The 16,712-nt window shown below is 41.2% G+C and overlaps 1 protein-coding gene across 4 annotated transcripts in view; it reads left to right on the forward strand.

The window, feature by feature from the left end:
* The window catches only part of CRYM (crystallin mu), a 17,805-nt gene extending 3,702 nt beyond the window's left edge, over positions 1-14,103 (forward strand). For 3 of the 4 annotated variants that reach the window (XM_007060621.4, XM_043523544.1, XM_043523543.1), the window contains exons 4-8: positions 4,215-4,316; positions 4,865-5,048; positions 8,019-8,140; positions 8,834-8,918; positions 9,704-14,103. In XM_007060621.4, coding sequence (XP_007060683.1) covers positions 4,215-4,316; positions 4,865-5,048; positions 8,019-8,140; positions 8,834-8,918; positions 9,704-9,768 — 558 coding nt within the window. In that variant the 3' untranslated portion in view covers positions 9,769-14,103. The remainder of the gene's footprint in view (positions 1-4,214; positions 4,317-4,864; positions 5,049-8,018; positions 8,141-8,833; positions 8,919-9,703) is intronic. The other variant, XM_043523542.1, reaches the window with a different exon arrangement.
* The last annotated feature ends 2,609 nt before the right edge of the window (positions 14,104-16,712 follow it).

Below are 16,712 nucleotides of genomic sequence, written 5' to 3' on the forward strand. Positions count from 1 at the left end.
CCAACCTAAAATGGCAATTGGTATGACCGTGAACATGTGAGCAAGACCCACCAGCCAAGAATCTGAGAGAGAATTTTTTCTGTCCCACCCTGTCTGGTGATGCCAGCTGTGCCATCTCCAATGCTTTAAAGGAAGGAGAACCACCCCCCAGAATACAACAGGGAAAAAATCCTTCCTAACCCCTACAGGTGACCAACTGAAGCCCTGCATTGTGAGGTTTAGGAACATAAGACTGGAAGGGACCCCCTTTGCCATCGAGCCCAACCCCCATCACTGCATGCAATGCCATCATATAGTCCCACTCAAAAATTTATAAGCTCTGTCTTCAGACTAATTAGGTTGTTTACCCGAACAACTTCTATTGGGAGGCTGTTTTGAAACCTCATTCTTCAGATGATTACAAACTTTCTTCTAACTTCCATCCTAAATTTAGTCATGACCAGTTTGTATCCATTTCTTCTTGTGCCAACATTTTCCTTTAACCTAAATAGCTCTTCTCCCTACCTGTTGTTTATCTTCCGATGTCTTCATAGAGAGTAATCCTATCCTCTCTCATCCTTCATTTTGCCAGGCTAAACAAGCCAAGCTCTTCCAGTGTCCTCTCATAAGATACGTCCTCCATTCCCCTGATCACGTAGTAGCTCTTCTCTGCACCTGTTCCAGTTTATGGTCATCTTTCTTGAACATGAGTAAACAGATTTATACACAGTATTCCAAATTAGGTCTTACTAATGTCTTGTACAATTACATTAATATTTCCCTATCTTTACTGGAAATACTCTTCAGTGTATACATGAATGATATGCCTGAAATAATAGCGCAGAAATTTGCGTCCGCTGATGGTTTGGCACTCGCCACTTAGGCCCGTAGCTTTAAAGAACTTGAAGTGACCCTTAGATCTGACCTTAAGCTGATGGAGAAATACTTTCAAAAGTGGCAGCTGAGATCAAATCCAAGCAAATCGGTAGTCTGTACTTTCCACTTTGACAATAGAATTGCACAAAACACTCTTAACTGTCAAGTTTCATGGTGAAACTGTGCATTACGATCCAATGCCAACATATTTTGGTGGCATTCTTGACTGCACGCTGACCTTTCATGACCACCTCAAGAAAGTAGCCTCGAAAGTGAAAACTCATGTAAACATTATTTAAAAGTTAGTGGGAACACACTGCGGATCAACTGTCCTGGTTCTAGGAACATTGGCCTTGGCCCTTGTGTACTCAGTTGCAGAGTATTGTGTCCTGGTGTCAACAAGAAGCTGCCATACCCAGCTTGTGGAGAGGCAGCTGAATCATACCATGCGAATCATCATGGAAACTTTAAAATCAACACCTCTACTGTGGCTTTCTGTGTTAACAAACATCGAACCTCCAGCTGTCCGTTGAGATGTAGCCACAGCACAAGAATTTAAATGTGCCAAAGACTATGCGGAACCTCCCATCTGGCAGGTTATGGATTACATAACCCCATCATGCCTGAAATTGTGAAAGTTACTATGGACCACACTTGACCACTTCTAGTCTCTAGATCTGGCTAGGGAATGGCAAAGTGTCTGGACCTCATCTGCTGTTCCAAACAAGCACATTATTACCGACCCAACAAACTGCCTCCCCGGTTTCGACCTGCCACACAGATTTGGGACCACATTGACCCACATCCAAACAAATAGTGGAAGATGCAGTTACTTGATGCACAAGTGGAAAATCAAAGACGATGTTTCATGTGACTACAGTGAGAACATCCAAACCAATGAACACATCATAACGCAATGCCCCAAATATGGATTCAAAGGATGAATTGGATGATATCCACAGTGTCACAGAGGAAGCCTTGAAATGTCTTATGGACCTACAACTGCATCTATAAAATGTTGCTCTGCAGATGCCATACACGCCTGCGAGAGAGACTTGAAATACCTCACCTGATATATCCTAGGACCACATTTGCTTATTTCACAGCTGTATCATGTTCATGGCACATAGTCATCTTGTGATCAACTAACATGACCAGGTATCTCTCCTTCTCTGTCATTTTCAACTGATGAGTCCCCAGCTTATAGCAGGTTTCAGAGTAACAGCCGTGTTAGTCTGTATTTGCAAAAAGAAAAGGAGTACTTGTGGCACCTTAGAGACTAACCAGTTTATTTGAGCATAAGCTTTCGTGAGCTACAGCTCACTTCATCGGATGCATCCGATATAGCTGTAGCTCACGAAAGCTTATGCTCAGATAAATTGGTTAGTCTCTAAGGTGCCACAAGTACTCCTTTTCTTTCAGCTTATAGCAGAAATTCTTATTATTGGTTCTTATGTTCATGACCTTGTACTTTTAAATTTCATCTCATTTCTATTACTCCAGGTCATCAGTGTCATCCAATTCTTCCTGTATAAAATTCCAGTCCTCCTGTGTATTGACAATGCCTCCCAACTTCGTGTCTTCAGTAAATTTTACTAGCACCTTCCTACTTTTTGTGTCAAAGTCATAAGTCCCAAGTCTGATCCTTTAGGAACTCTGCTAGGAACCTCCCTTCAGCCCAGTTGTTCTCCTTTCAACACAACCATTTGTCTTCTCCCCTTTTGTCAGTTTCTTAACCTCCTTAAAGTTCGTACCCTAATCCCCATCTTCTTCAGCTAAATTACTAATTTTCAGTGTGTATGAAATGCCTTACTGAAGGCCAGATTAGATCTACTTCATTTTCTTATTTAAAAAAATCAGTTATTTTATCAAAGAAAGGTATTTATGCTTGTATTGTATGTGATATGGGAGTGATTCACTCTGTGCACTGTTCTGAGAATATATTGGAGTGTTTTTGCTTAGCGATTTTTTTGTTGCCTTATGTATGCACCTATAGGGCTTTGGATAAGTGCAGTGATAAATTAAAACTGATTAGACTACACAGCCTCTTCCCCAGTCTGGCCACTATGCCACCCCACACAACTTCAAATTCAAAGTAGGAATATTAATACAAATAAATCTTTAAATACTAATTTAAAAATGTTTGGCTGGTCTGTTAATGCTGGGAATAAAGCAGATGACCCTTCTGAGACCATCAGTTTGCAGGAAAGATTTAGTCTTCCAAGCCCTAGAATGAAGAAGATGGCAGATTTGATAAGTGTTAAATTTCCTGGCCCACTAACTCTTCTGCTTTAGATTGAAGACCAGATTCTCTTCTCAAGTACATCAGTTTTATGCTGATGTAATTCCACCCAAATCAGTGGAGTTACAGCCAACACAGAAGTGAGTATCTATCCCCAAGAGACACTCTAATGGAAGGGAGAAGAAGCGAACAATGAATTCCTGAGATGTTGGACTGTAGGGCTACTCTCAGCTCCGACCTTCCCCGCTTATAACCAGATCCTGAAGACTTTATACAGGCAAAGCTCCAGTGACTTCAAAGGAGCTCTGCCTGTATTAGAACTTCCAGATCAGACCCTTATGTATCATCTGCTGCTCTGTGAGATTTTCAGGACTGTTTGAGCCCAGCTTTCAGTTGTCATCTTGTCCTCTTTATGGCAGTTCCTCTTCAATAAGACAATGGTTTTATGTAGGGAACTTTTGAAATCAATGCTACAGAGTCAGTGTAATAAACATCAAAATGAGCTCTTAGCTTTGAAAAATCTGCTAGATGAGAATTTTTTTATTTCTTTGCAGCAGTCAGTTCAACAGGCATTGAAAGCCCATATAGTTCAAAGGCTCCGAATACACAAGTGGCCATAACAAATGCACAAACAATAAATGCAGGTGGCTGGGGCTAGGTTCAAACATCCCTTTTATTCCCTCCCCAGTTCCTGGTGAACCACAGAGGATGATTAAACAGGGAAATTCAGAGCTACCAGAGGAGTGAATTTTAAGTCTTGAGCCTCAAGCCACCATTGTTTGTAAATATTGACTGGTGAACACATACCCTGTTCTTAGGGAAGTTCATCTATCTGAAGTGCTCTAAATCAGGGATGCCAAACAGTAAATAGATAGATGTAGCTACATCAGTACAAATGCAAAAGTGCAAATTGAATCAAGTCCACAAAAGTTTCTTTTAGGGATCAGTGACCCCCCTGTACAAAGTTTAAAAATAAACTCTCCAGTGTAAATGTGCCTCTCCAGTGTAAATATGCCTAAGATTGAGGTGTTTTAATTTAAAAAGCGGATCACCATCACAACTGTGTTTCTTCCATGACTACTGTCATTGATTTCTTTTCTGACTTGATATATTTTAGTTCTTAATGCCAGCTGATGCAGAAGTGCTGTGCATTCTAGGAGCTGGTGTTCAAGCCTATAGCCATTATGAGATCTTCACAGAGCAGTTTTCATTTAAAGAGGTAAGCCAAGGAATGCATCTCAAAGGAGAAGATTTATTTTTCTCAATTATTTTTCAGTAACACCAATAACAAATAATGTATATAATAACCAATAAAGTTGTATCTAATGGCTTGAGCATATTTCAACAAAATGTCTCTAGAGAACATAACACTTCTATAGCCTTTCCTCCTCCCATCTCAAAGCATTTTAATAACACATGCTTGAAACAAAGTCAAGTTTCAGACTTACTCTTCTCTAATTGAGACAATCCTATCATATATAAGTTTCTTGGACAAGCTTCCTGCAGCCTCGATCAGTTCAGATTTTCTATTTAAAGTGTATTTTATAAATATAAAGATGCCATGAACTGTTATACTAGCATTGCAAGATAATCATGAAGATGTACGAGCCCAGACACAAAATCTACTCCCCTGTTCTTTGCCAGGATGAGTAATGATAATGAAGAAAACTCATTGAGCATTTTAAAATAAGTGCTTGTTTGGGAATTTTGCAAGGATGGGTTACTCATATTATATAATCTCTACATGCTTTCCATGTTGCTTTGCAGGTCAGGATATGGAATCGCACTAAGGAGAATGCTGTGAAGTTTGCTCGCTCAGTTAAGGGTCCAGTGCAGGTTTGCTCCTCTGCTCAGGAGGCTGTCACCGGAGCTGATGTGATTATAACAGTCACCATGGCAACAATGCCAATTTTATTTGGAGAGTGGATAAAACCAGGTGCCCATATCAACGGTATGCCAGACTCTCATTGATTGGGGGGTTTCTCTGCTATTATTTATCATTATTATTTTATTTAGCTCTGATGTGCTCAGTGTGGTGCTGTATAATACTCACAAAGATGGTCTCTGCCCAGACTGGTCTAGATTTCTCAGAATAATCACTTCTCCTCTTTGAGCACGGTCCTGCTGGGTGTCTGGATTCAATGCTATATAGGGATTCTGCTATTGTATGTTTGAGCAGCAGGTAATCTCATTTTTGCTTTTGTGGCCAACAAGGTGTGGCCTTGATGTCCTTTTAATCTTAGATTTAAACAACACCCTAGAAACATGTTCCCAAAGTGATTTTTTAGTAGCACTACCTTTTCCCTGGTATTTATCAACCTTTCTATTGCCCTGTTTTGCAAACTCGTTAATTTCTTTTTGGGGGCTGAATCCTTTTGATCTCAGTGAGAGTTTGGCCTGAGTTAAGAACCGCGTAAAAACTGAGAGAACCCCAGGGTTTGGTCCCTTCGCTGTGTTCTTTTTTTTAATTGTGTTTTCTGGTGATGATGTTGCTGCCCTAGCATACAGAGCCCCTGGGCTCCTTGGCATTTATTTACATTAATTAATTTGGACCTGGTTCAGATGACCTTGTGCACTTTCCAAGTGGTCTGGTAATGAGACAAAGGCAACTTGTAAGAGAGGACAATATAAAGGAAGTTCCCACATTTCAAAAGCACCCCACCAGTTTTTCAAACTTAGTTTAATTCTTTGTCGGTGATGTTGTTATCTATGCTGTCTCACAGCTGAGGCAAGGCATACACAAAGACCACCTCTCCTTGTTTGTTCCCAGAGGCATTCCTACTGCATGAGGCATTGAGACAACACTGGAGTTCTCACATCCCTACTGTCTGTAAAGTTGTATAGGAGAATTGTTTTACCCTTCATACTATTATTATTTGTGTTTATCTGTACAAAAGAAGTTGCTAGGAGTTTTACATTTTTTTTTTTTTAATGATAAGCCTTTGTTCGCAAAACTGTTTCGGTAAGTAAAGATCTGTAAATAGGCTCCAGTTGTACTGCTTCCAAAGTCACAAGAAAAGAATGGAAACTGCCGGTTTAGAAATTGCAGATAATAATGTTCAGTCCTCGGTCTGCACACACAATTCTCTGCAGCAAACTGCTTCTTTGGTTCTGATATAATAAGGATAAGTGAGGGATCTTTTAATTGCATTTCTCTCTACAGGCACGTAACATCAAGACAGTCTGGATCAAAAACACTTAATAAAAAAGAATTATGAAATCCAAGGCTTTTGCAAATGAATTGAGGAGAGGGAAGTGGAGAGGGGCAAGAGATAATAGGAAAGGGGGGGAGGGAAGAATTGTGTCATTTACCTTAGATATCAAAATCCTGCTGAGGAGGATGTTACAATCACAACATCCAGCAGGGCTTTGTCAGGAGCAGCAGGAAGAGGGTAAAGAACAGAAGAAGGGCTGATAGAATAAGAGAGGATATGATACAGCAGCATAGCACCAGCCAAGCCTGTTCTTGGACAGGCTACCAAACTATAGTACAGTGCGGTTGTTCGTTAGTTAAACAACTTTATAAATACGCGTGTTATTCGAGAAAGGGTTGGGCTTGGCAGCCTGAGAGACTGAAGAGCTGTGATTTATGATGAAAAGCACTGTATGAGCACTAAGTACTTTTATTATCTGTAGCAGAGATACAGTGTAGGCAGTGACAGGGTGAGCTTCCCTGTGTTGCCTTGCCTTGTCAGACATGCCCTAAAGGGCGAAAGGGTAGCTGAGTCACTGTTGTACTTCTGTCCTTGGTGCTAACCAAGCACTTGGCTTGTCTGGTTTTGTATTAGTTTGTTAATGTCTTTGTGTGAGATGGGCGGGCGGACACTGTGAGAATGGGAACAAGCTGGACATGGATAAAGCTCTTAGGCCAAACTGGGGAATGCACCTGTGTAACAAATAACATATTTTGCTCAAGAAGTTGCAGGTTTATTGGCAGATATTTCACTGTGATTACTTTGTAAATGCTATGCAGAGCACTACCTCCCTTTCTCTGCCTCCACCATGACCTCTCCTCTTTGGCTAAGCCTTCCAGAGGAGTAGAGATGTAAGCAGGAGGGCCAAGCGTAAGAGGAAAAGGCTGTCTAACGACAAATGCAAACAAAGAATTCTGCTCCCCCTTGTGAGTTCACCCTGCCATTGTGGATTTGCTCCCACATGAGTTTTATTTTTCTGTTAGCAGCCTGATCCTACAAGGCAGGGGTGGCCAATCTGAGCCTGAGAAGGATCCAGAATTTGCCAATGTACAGCCCTGCCGATCAGCACCTCCCCCTCTCTCCTGCCCGCGGTGATCAGCTGTTTCGCAATGCACAGGAGGCTCTGGGATGGAGTGGGGAGGAGCAAGGTTGCAGCAGGCTCAGAGGAGGGGGCAGGAAGGGGCAGGGGAAAGTTGGCACCTGTAGCTCCAGCCCCGGAGTCAGCACCTATGCAAGGAGCCGCATATTAACTTCTGAAGAGCCGCATGCAACTCCGGAGCCACAGGTTGGCCGCCCCTGCTACAAGGGGACTCATTGATTTCAGTGGTCCTGGTCGTGTTTTCACTGAATACAAGGATTTCAGTGAGAGCAGGATTAGACCCAATGAGGGCTGAGGGTGCTCAGCAGACATAACAGGAACTCAGCACTTTGGAGGATTGGACCCTAAGGGCTCAATCCTGCTTTGACATCAATGGGAGTAGAAGGTGCTAAGCAGGATCAAGCCCTAGATGCATAATGAATGGAGAGAGGCCCAGGACTTTCCCTAGTCAATCAGGCTGTTCTTGTTCTGTATCAGTGAACTTGTCCTCGGTTAATTTCAGGCTGTTTGTGCATAAGTGACAACACTGCTGTGGAAAGGCATTATTCACCTCTGTTGAACAAGAAATGTGTTCTGTTGAATCCATTTTAAATATTTCTCTCTGAAGTTAATCACTTTTATCTTTTAGCCGTTGGGGCAAGCAGACCAGACTGGAGAGAGCTGAATGATGAAGTGATGAAGAATTCTGTCCTATATGTGGATTCTCGAGAGGCTGCTCTGAATGAATCAGGAGATGTTATATTATCAAGGGTAAGTCTTTCTTAAATGCTAGAGCTTCTCCCCTCGAGTGCTACTTTTGCACTGTGCCATTTCTCATTGCTTTCAGATCCGTCCTGTATTAGATCTACACTTAAAAATGTTTAATGTTTAAAAAATGATTCTAAATCTTCCACTTTCATCCCAGAAATCCCAAAGCAATTTATATATGATGGGACAAATTCTGCTCTGTTGCACCTATGTATCCCCATGATATATGTTTCAGCATAATTAAATTGGAACTGCCTCTAATGTGTGGAGGCCAGCAGCCAAACAGATGGCTGTCACACTGCATAAAATTGAGGAGAGGGGACCTTTTGTCATGCCCTTACACAAAGTGCCATAGGATTTTTTTTAATGTCCACACATAGCAGACAGGGCTTTCATTTTTAAGGTTTCATCTGCAAAACCAACACACTGTAAACTACATGGAAGTCAATTTATCTGTGTCAGCAAGGTAACAGGTCGATCATTTTGGGTAATAAAATTCAGGCAGATATTTTTCTCTGAAAGCCATGTTATTCTTCTGGAATTTCTGTCCAGTTTCTACATTACTTGACCTAACAATGTTTTACCAGATACAGAACCTTTCAAATTTTTTGTCTTCTCTTTCTTTTAAAATCACTCAAAACCAAGTTTATTTCTCTTGATGGCCATATCAAGCCTAAACGTGCATTTGTTTCACAGGCAGAGATTTTTGCTGAGCTGGGAGAGGTAGTGAAGGGGACAAAACCAGCTTTGCCTGAGAAAACAACAGTGTTCAAATCTCTGGGTAAGAACAAGCCCCTCCTATGTGTAAATCTGATGAGGAAAAATGCCTTTTTATTTCAGACTAGCAGCCATTTTAGTCTGTATCCTTAAAAAGAAAAGGAGTACTTGTGGCACCTTAGACTAACAAATTTATTAGAGCATAAGCATTCGTGAGCTACAGCTCCCTCTTGCATGGGAAAGTTGATCTTCAAAGCTGCTGTCCCACCACACACTACAGAGGACAGTAGCTACAGTATAAGATGTGTATTTTCCCTCCTTTCTCAATGTAACAAGACTGATAAAATCAAAATTGAAAGGAAAGCAAACATGACAGAAAATTACATTGTCCATTTTGTTTAAGTTCCATTTACTCAACTCATGATTACATTGTTTACTAACATAACTTCAACCTGAATGTCCTACCCTGATGCCGCTGAAGTCTGTTTGACGTGAAGGTGATGTGACAAAGAAGTGCATTATTGGAAGCGATCAGAAAACTGGATTACCATGGTCAAAGTAGAATGACCTAATAGCAAGGATCCATTGGTTCCAGGTGTGGTAACTTTTACAGCATGGATACATGTCCAATGGGAATTGGATTGAAACTAATAAACTCCTTTCACACAAAGCACCTAGCAGCTATCTGATGGTGATAACTTCTTGTCATTATCAGTCTGGTGTCCTAGATTGCAGTGTGAAAGATTCTCTAGTCCATTGTCTAGTTATTCTGCTTCCCTGTGAAGTTAAATTATTTAATTCAACCAAAGTATTGGTTGTAGGTGATTTTAATTTTGTTATATATTTCAGGGATCGCAATTGAAGACACTGTGGCAGCAAAATTAGTTTATGATTCCTGGTCAGCTGGTAACTAAAATGAAGAGCCTGCAATACTAAGAAGGACAAAATAATATAAAGAAAATGGTTCATACTTAGTTTTCTTGTACCATTTCTTTATAAGAAAAGGAAATAATTCCATAGGGAATATAATACTTTATAACTTTCAATAGTCAATATTAAAATTACAACATATATAGCATTTACTTTTATTCTTTAATATCAAATATCTAAAGTTTGTGAAGTTACTAACAAATGTATTTCTGTGCATTTTGATATCCTTTGGAATAAACCACTTTTGCTTCCTAATGTACAATAGCTAGCAGAAAAACTGTGTGCAGATTTCATGTCTGTGGAGAGCTAATTGGTACTGTGGTAAAATGCACTAGTGTGGAACTGCAGTTTAAATCTGGTATCATGTCACTAGTGATAGCTGTCTCACTTTAAATCCCAGTGGGACAGTTCTCAGCATGATGAAATCACCATCATTCAGACATCTATCCATCCGGTCTCTGGAAAGGCCTGAATCTGAAATGCTGTAGGTTACAGTTAGAGTGTGTTAATCAAAAAGGCTAAATAGTTAATCAAGGTCAGTGCCTGGCTATGCTGGGACTTAGTATTATCAGTTTATGATGGTCATGAGATTCACCCAAAACTTCAGCGTTAAACAGTTTTTTCTTTAAAAATAAATAAATAATATTTCACATATTCTTTTGGGAGATTTCCTGATTTAATATGTTCATAAATTCTCTACTAAGGCTCTCTTAGGTTAGAGTCATGCTGACTTATTTCAGTGGGATAAACTTCTTCCCAGTGTAAAGACAAACCTTTTCAGTGCTGAGGTTTGTTTGTGTCTTGAGTTGGTGAGTGGACTGGTAATCATGCTTTTAGCCATCTGAGCATTGCTTTAAAGGAGCCTCTGTGATCCTTTCTTGACAGGGGAACCAAGGGTGACATGCTAGGTAAGGAAAAGTTCCTGTTCTATGCAAACAACCTAACTGTTTTGCATAGACTACACATCTGTTAATAGATGTCTCTTGCCTTGGGAAAGAGTTTTGAGCTTGGGCTGTATTTGTGCCTTATAAAATTGTTTGTATCTACGTTTTATACCATGCAGGTCATTAAATATTTCTTCATTCCATGGGGATGTATATAGCACAGTCATTTGTAATGCTGCTAGTACAGCATAGAGAAGCAATAGACAGGAGGTACAGTAGAATGTATTGTTAAATCTCTGGGTGGTGCATGAGTAAATTTATTAAGAGAATTAGGGGCAAAAGTCACAGGTGACATAATTTGTGTGTAAGTTACAAGCCTTTTGTAAACTCGTCAGAAAATGGGAGTAAATTGCATATAGTGTAATTTGCATAGATTTAGCAATGAGGGGGTAACAAACCCATAAATCTTTTGGGTCAAATGATGCTCTCTTTTACATGGGTGCAAAATCCAGAGTAATTCCACTGACTTTTCACTGGCATAAGTGAATGCAGAATTTGTCCTCTTAACCTTTGCATTTTTAAATTGTAATTATGTGACCTTAGAAATTCTGTTATGAAAAAATTCACATTTAATGTACTGAATATTTTGAAATCTGTGCATTCATTTAGCAATGATGGACTAACAACACTGGGATGATCCAAGTGTAACATGGGCTACCAAAGTGAGTTTCCACACATAAATCTGGCAAAACAGTAATACCATCTAGCAACACTGCTATCCCAGTGCTATGCCTCTCTTGAACAAGGATTACAGTTCTGGCCAGACTGAGTAACGTTTTGAGATGGGGAACTAATGGGGACTGAAATGAGAACCCCAAATGGTTCATTTCCACATGTGAAATAAGCCAGCCTTTGTGTTTGGTTCTCTGAAGATGGAACAGTTTATGCACTAACTCGCTGCCCAGTGTTTTATTCTGATGTCTGAAAATAAAAAATGAGATGGATCCAATCGAAGGACTTGATCCTGACCACCTGGAATTTCCATTGGCTTCAGTGGGAAAAGCAGGTGCTCAGAGCCAGGCTCCAAAGCTCCACAACTGGACATTTCTAAACTTTGGGGAAGTTTGGATTCAACTCTGGATCCAGTTTTCATAAACTTAACTAAATACCCAGATCCAAGTGCCCCCCAACTTTGTAAACTTTCAGAGCTGAATCTGAACATTACAGCTTGATCCCATCTCTAATAAAAATGATTCTTGGTCATTTTCCATTTGGGTATTATGTTAAATAGTTGCCAAAATGTGACTGCTATCAAAGTGCTGTATCAGCTGATTCACTTTCTGACTTGACATTTCTCTCTGTATTTTCCATTAGCATTTCCAATACCATACTGAGAGGGCCATTTAATTGTAGCGAAATTGCAGCACGTTCAGATGGGATTTCCAAAGGAGCCTAGGAACGTTAACTGTACTTCAGTGGAAGTTGTATGCCTTGCTCCCTTAGCTTCCTTTGAAAATTCCAGCCTAGATTTATATATTTTTCTTCTTTCACAAATCCCAGTGGTACAGCCTCAGGATGAGTGTCATGTGCAAGAGACATGTAAGGTAAAATGAAGGGGAAACTTTTTTATTTGTAGTGATCTTTCATTTTGTTGTCCATTATTTGTTAAAACTCTTTTTTAGAAAATCAAAACAACTTTTTCTGTCTAATTTGTGCTGCATCTTCCTGTGATTTTTAGCACTGCAAGTATCAACCTGGCTGTCCATTGTAGTAAATTACTTGCAGAGGGAAAAGAAAACAAGCCAACTCTGCTTCACTCCTGAGCCTGGACTTTCCAGTCTCTGGTAATGCAGCACAATTTGTATTCACTGTGCAGCCTGTCCAGTTTAGACTGTAAGCTCCGTGGGGAAGGGCCCACTGCTTCTGTATGCTACACAGGGCTGAGCACACTGGTGGGGCTTAACAAATAATTATGCGGGCATAGATTTGGCTGGATGCTTTTACCCACAGTGTTTAAAGTCCTTCTAGATGAAAGGCACCGTATAAATGTAGGCCATTATTACTAATGGGTCGAATTTTGGGCCAATTATAAAGACTTCTGAATGGGCAGAGGGTTTGTTTAAACAAGGAGAGCTGCTTTTGAGAGAGCTTCAGGAAATGACACTGCAGATTTCATAAATGAAGAACTAAAATGCATCCCTCCAAATTGAAGCATATTAACAGGTGGCCAGAGTGCTGTTCTACAGTAGGAGCCACTTATAAAGATGTTGTTCTTCAAGGGAATTGCTTCAAGAAAAGTTTTTTTGTTTTTTGTTTATAATTTAAAATGAAGGAACTTTATCATGTGCATCCAGGCAGTCAGCCCCCACATAGGATATTGCTGTCTGCACCATTAGGAGGTGTGCTGATTCTCAAAGCTGGTATCAATAAAGTACATTTACAAGTGGAAACACAAAGGGTCAGATTTTTAAAGGTATTTATGTGCCTAAAAATGCAGATAAATGCTTCTGAAAATGCCATTAAGTGACTATCTGCATCTTTAGGTGTCTGCATACCTTTAAAACTTTGGCACAAAGAGCCATGTTATGCCTATGACTTTGTACTCTGGTCCAATTTCTTGTTGGCTATATTTTAACTGTACAACACAGTACAGAGACTGGTTATTTATTTCTGCTGAGACTCCAGTCAAACAGGCAACATCATCAGCATAGAATTATTGATGACTGTTCTGTGGTAAGGGTGGCCATGTAGCAGTTCCATCTTTAGTGGCTTCATTCCCAGATGGGTTGATGATGTGGTGAGAGAGTCCTAAATAAACACCGGTAACGTGTGGAGGGCGCCAGAGGTGAGGGGAGACTGCAAATTGTAACTGGATTCCAGACATCTGGAAAAGTCAATGCAAGTGGAGTTTAGCAGGTAAATAAGGAAGGGGAGGGTAATCATGGGCCCAGTCCAGCAGTCTATACTCAGGCAAAACCCACTGAGTTTTTAAATCAATTTGCCTGACTAAGGATGACAGGATTTGGCCCTTCGCTAGCCTCTTGTCAAATGGCTCAGCTAGGATGCCTTCAAGCACATAAATATTTTCAAGATCCTTTTTCTTTCTGTGTTAAACATTTAGTTAATTATCAACTGGGGTTTTTTATATGGAAAAAAATGCTGTCTGGTTTAATTAATGTTCTGAGCACTGCAGCTATTGTAAGTTGCACAGCATGGAACTCCAGAACAACTGCCTAATAGAAAGAAGTGTTGACGCATCAATACATTGCCTTCCGTGGAGGAAAATAAACGATCTAAAGTATGGTTGAGGCAAGAAGATATGTTGTTTCAATAAACTAAGGAACAGGAGGAAGGAGCAAAAAGAGTGGATCATGAAAAGTGTTAAATAGATTAAAAACTGGTGCCAGTGTCCGCAAAGGCAATGTAAAAGTATAACTGGATTCAAAAAAGAATTAGATAAGTTCACGGAGCTATATAGGTCCATCAGTGGCTATTAGCCAAGATGATCAGGGATGCAACTCCATGCTCTGGATGTCCCTAATCCTCTTGACTACGAAACTGTGACTGGATGATGGGATGGATCACCTGGTCATTGCCCTGTTCTGTTCATTCTCTAAGAAGCATCTGGCATTGGCCACTGTCAGGATACTGAACTAGATGAACCATTGGTCTGCGCCAGTATGGCTGTTCTTAATGTACTTTCTAGGATCACAGCTGAGCAACAGCACAAATCCTGTATGTACAGGCTGAGATTTTCAAAGCCACCTACGGGATTTAGAGGCCCAGCTTCCATTAATGAGTAATGCAGTCTCTAAGTACTCTGTGTGGCTTTGAAAGTCTATCAGACTGTGGCAGCTCCAGCAAAGTCATTGGGTCATAGAATCATAGAAGATTAGGGTTGGAAGAGACCTCAGGAGGTATCTAGTCCAACCCCCTGCTCAAAGCAGGACCAACACCATTTGTCATAAATATAAAGGGAAGGGTAAACCCCTTTAAAATCCCTCCTGGCCAGAGGAAAAATCCTCTCACCTGTAAAGGGTTAAGAAGCTAAAGGTAACCTCGCTGGCACCTGACCAAAATGACCAATGAGGAGACAAGATACTTTCAAAAGCTGGGAGGAGGGAGAGAAACAAAGGGTCTATGTCTGTCTGTATTCTGCTTTTGCCAGGGACAGAACAGGAACGGAGTCTTAGAACTTTTAGTAAGTAATCTAGCTAGGTATGTGTTAGATTATGATTTCTTTAAATGGCTCAGAAAAGAACTGTGCTGAATAGAATGACTATCCCTGTGTGTGTGTCTTTTTTGTAACTTAAGGTTCTGCCTAGAGGGATTATCTATGTTTTGAATCTAATTACCCTGTAAGGTATCTACCATCCTGATTTTACAGAGGTGATTCCTTTACTTCTATTAAAAGTCTTCTTGTAAGAAAACTGAATGTTTTTTCATTGTTCTAAGATCCAAGGGTTTGGGTCTGTGGTCACTTATGCAGATTGGTGAGGATTTTTACCAAACCTTCCCCAGGAAGTGGGGTGCAAGGGTTGGGAGGATTTTTGGGAGAAAGACGTATCCAAACTACGTTTCCCAGTAAACCCAGTTAAAGGTTGGTGGTGGCAGTGGAAATTCCAAGGGCAAAGGGTAAAATTAATTTGTACCTTGGGGAAGTTTTAACCTAAGCTGGTAAAAGTACGCTTAGGAGGTTTTCATGCAGGTCCCCACATCTGTACCCTACAGTTCAGAGTGGGGAAGGAACCTTGACACCATTAAATCATCCCAGCCAGGGCTTTGTCAAGCCGGGCCTTAAAAACCTCTAAGGATGGAGATTCCACCACCTCCCTAGGTAACCCATTCCAGTGCTTCACCACCCTTCTAGTGAAATAGTGTTTTCTAATATCCAACCTATACCTCCCTCACTGCAACTTGAGACCATTGCTTCTTGTTCTGTCACCACTGAGAACAGCCGAGCTCCATCTTCTTTGGAACCCCCCTTCAGGTAGTTGAAGGCTGCTATCAAATCCCCCCTCACTCTTCTCTTCTGAAGACTAAACAAGCCCAGTTCCCACAGCGTCTCCTCATAAGTCATGTGCCCCAGCCCCCTGATCATTTTTGTTGCTCTCTGCTGGACTCTCTCCAATTTGTCCACATCCTTTCAGTAGTGGGGGCCCCAAAACTGGACGCAATACTCCAGATGTGGCCTCACCAGTGCCGAATAGAGGGGAATAATCACTTCCCTTGATCTGCTGGCAATGCTCCTACTAATGTAGCCCAATATGTCGTTAGCCTTTTTGGCAACAAGGGCACACTGCTGACTCATACCCAGCTTCTCATCCACTGTAATCCCCAGGTCCTTTTCTGCAGAACTGCTGCTTAGCCAGTCGGTCCCCAGCCTGTAGTGGTGCATGGGATTCTTCCGTCCTAAGTGCAGGACTCTGCACTTGTCCTTGTTGAACCTCATCGGATTTCTTTTGGTCCAATCCTCCAATTTGTCTAAGTCACTCTAGACCCTATCCTTACCCTCCAACGTATCTGCCTCTCCCCCCAGCTTAGCATCCAGTTGATTTCAGGGCTCACAGAGCGAGGCCCAACAAGTGCAACATGGGTTAAGAGGAGGGATTACATCACACAGCCCTGGCTCTCGAGGGGACACTGCATGAGCAGTTCTACAGAGGATCTAACCCTCTGAGCAATCCCATCTTGTAGGTAGAGGTCTTCTCAATCCAGCAACCGGGAAGAGGGCTGGTCCTCCTTGGAACCAAGGCCCTCCCGCATAGTGCCATCACTTCCTTTTGAAGGCCTACTTCCCTAATGAGGGGAACCCAGCTGTGCATGCCTCCGTCTAGGACAGAGAGTTATTTTTCCTTCCTTCCTATGGGTATATACACCCTGGCACATACAGCTTCCAAGCTGAGACCATGAGTGACCAGTGGAAAATACTGGGCATTAGGACTACAGATTCCATTAGAAATGCTAGGGCCCTAATTTCCAGAACTCTGAGGGGAAAATGTGTTTCTTTAGAGACCAAGCAAAGGGCATGTCAAAGGAAACAG

Source organism: Chelonia mydas, chromosome 10, assembly GCF_015237465.2.
Source record: "Chelonia mydas isolate rCheMyd1 chromosome 10, rCheMyd1.pri.v2, whole genome shotgun sequence".
Taxonomy (NCBI): Eukaryota; Metazoa; Chordata; order Testudines; family Cheloniidae; genus Chelonia; species Chelonia mydas.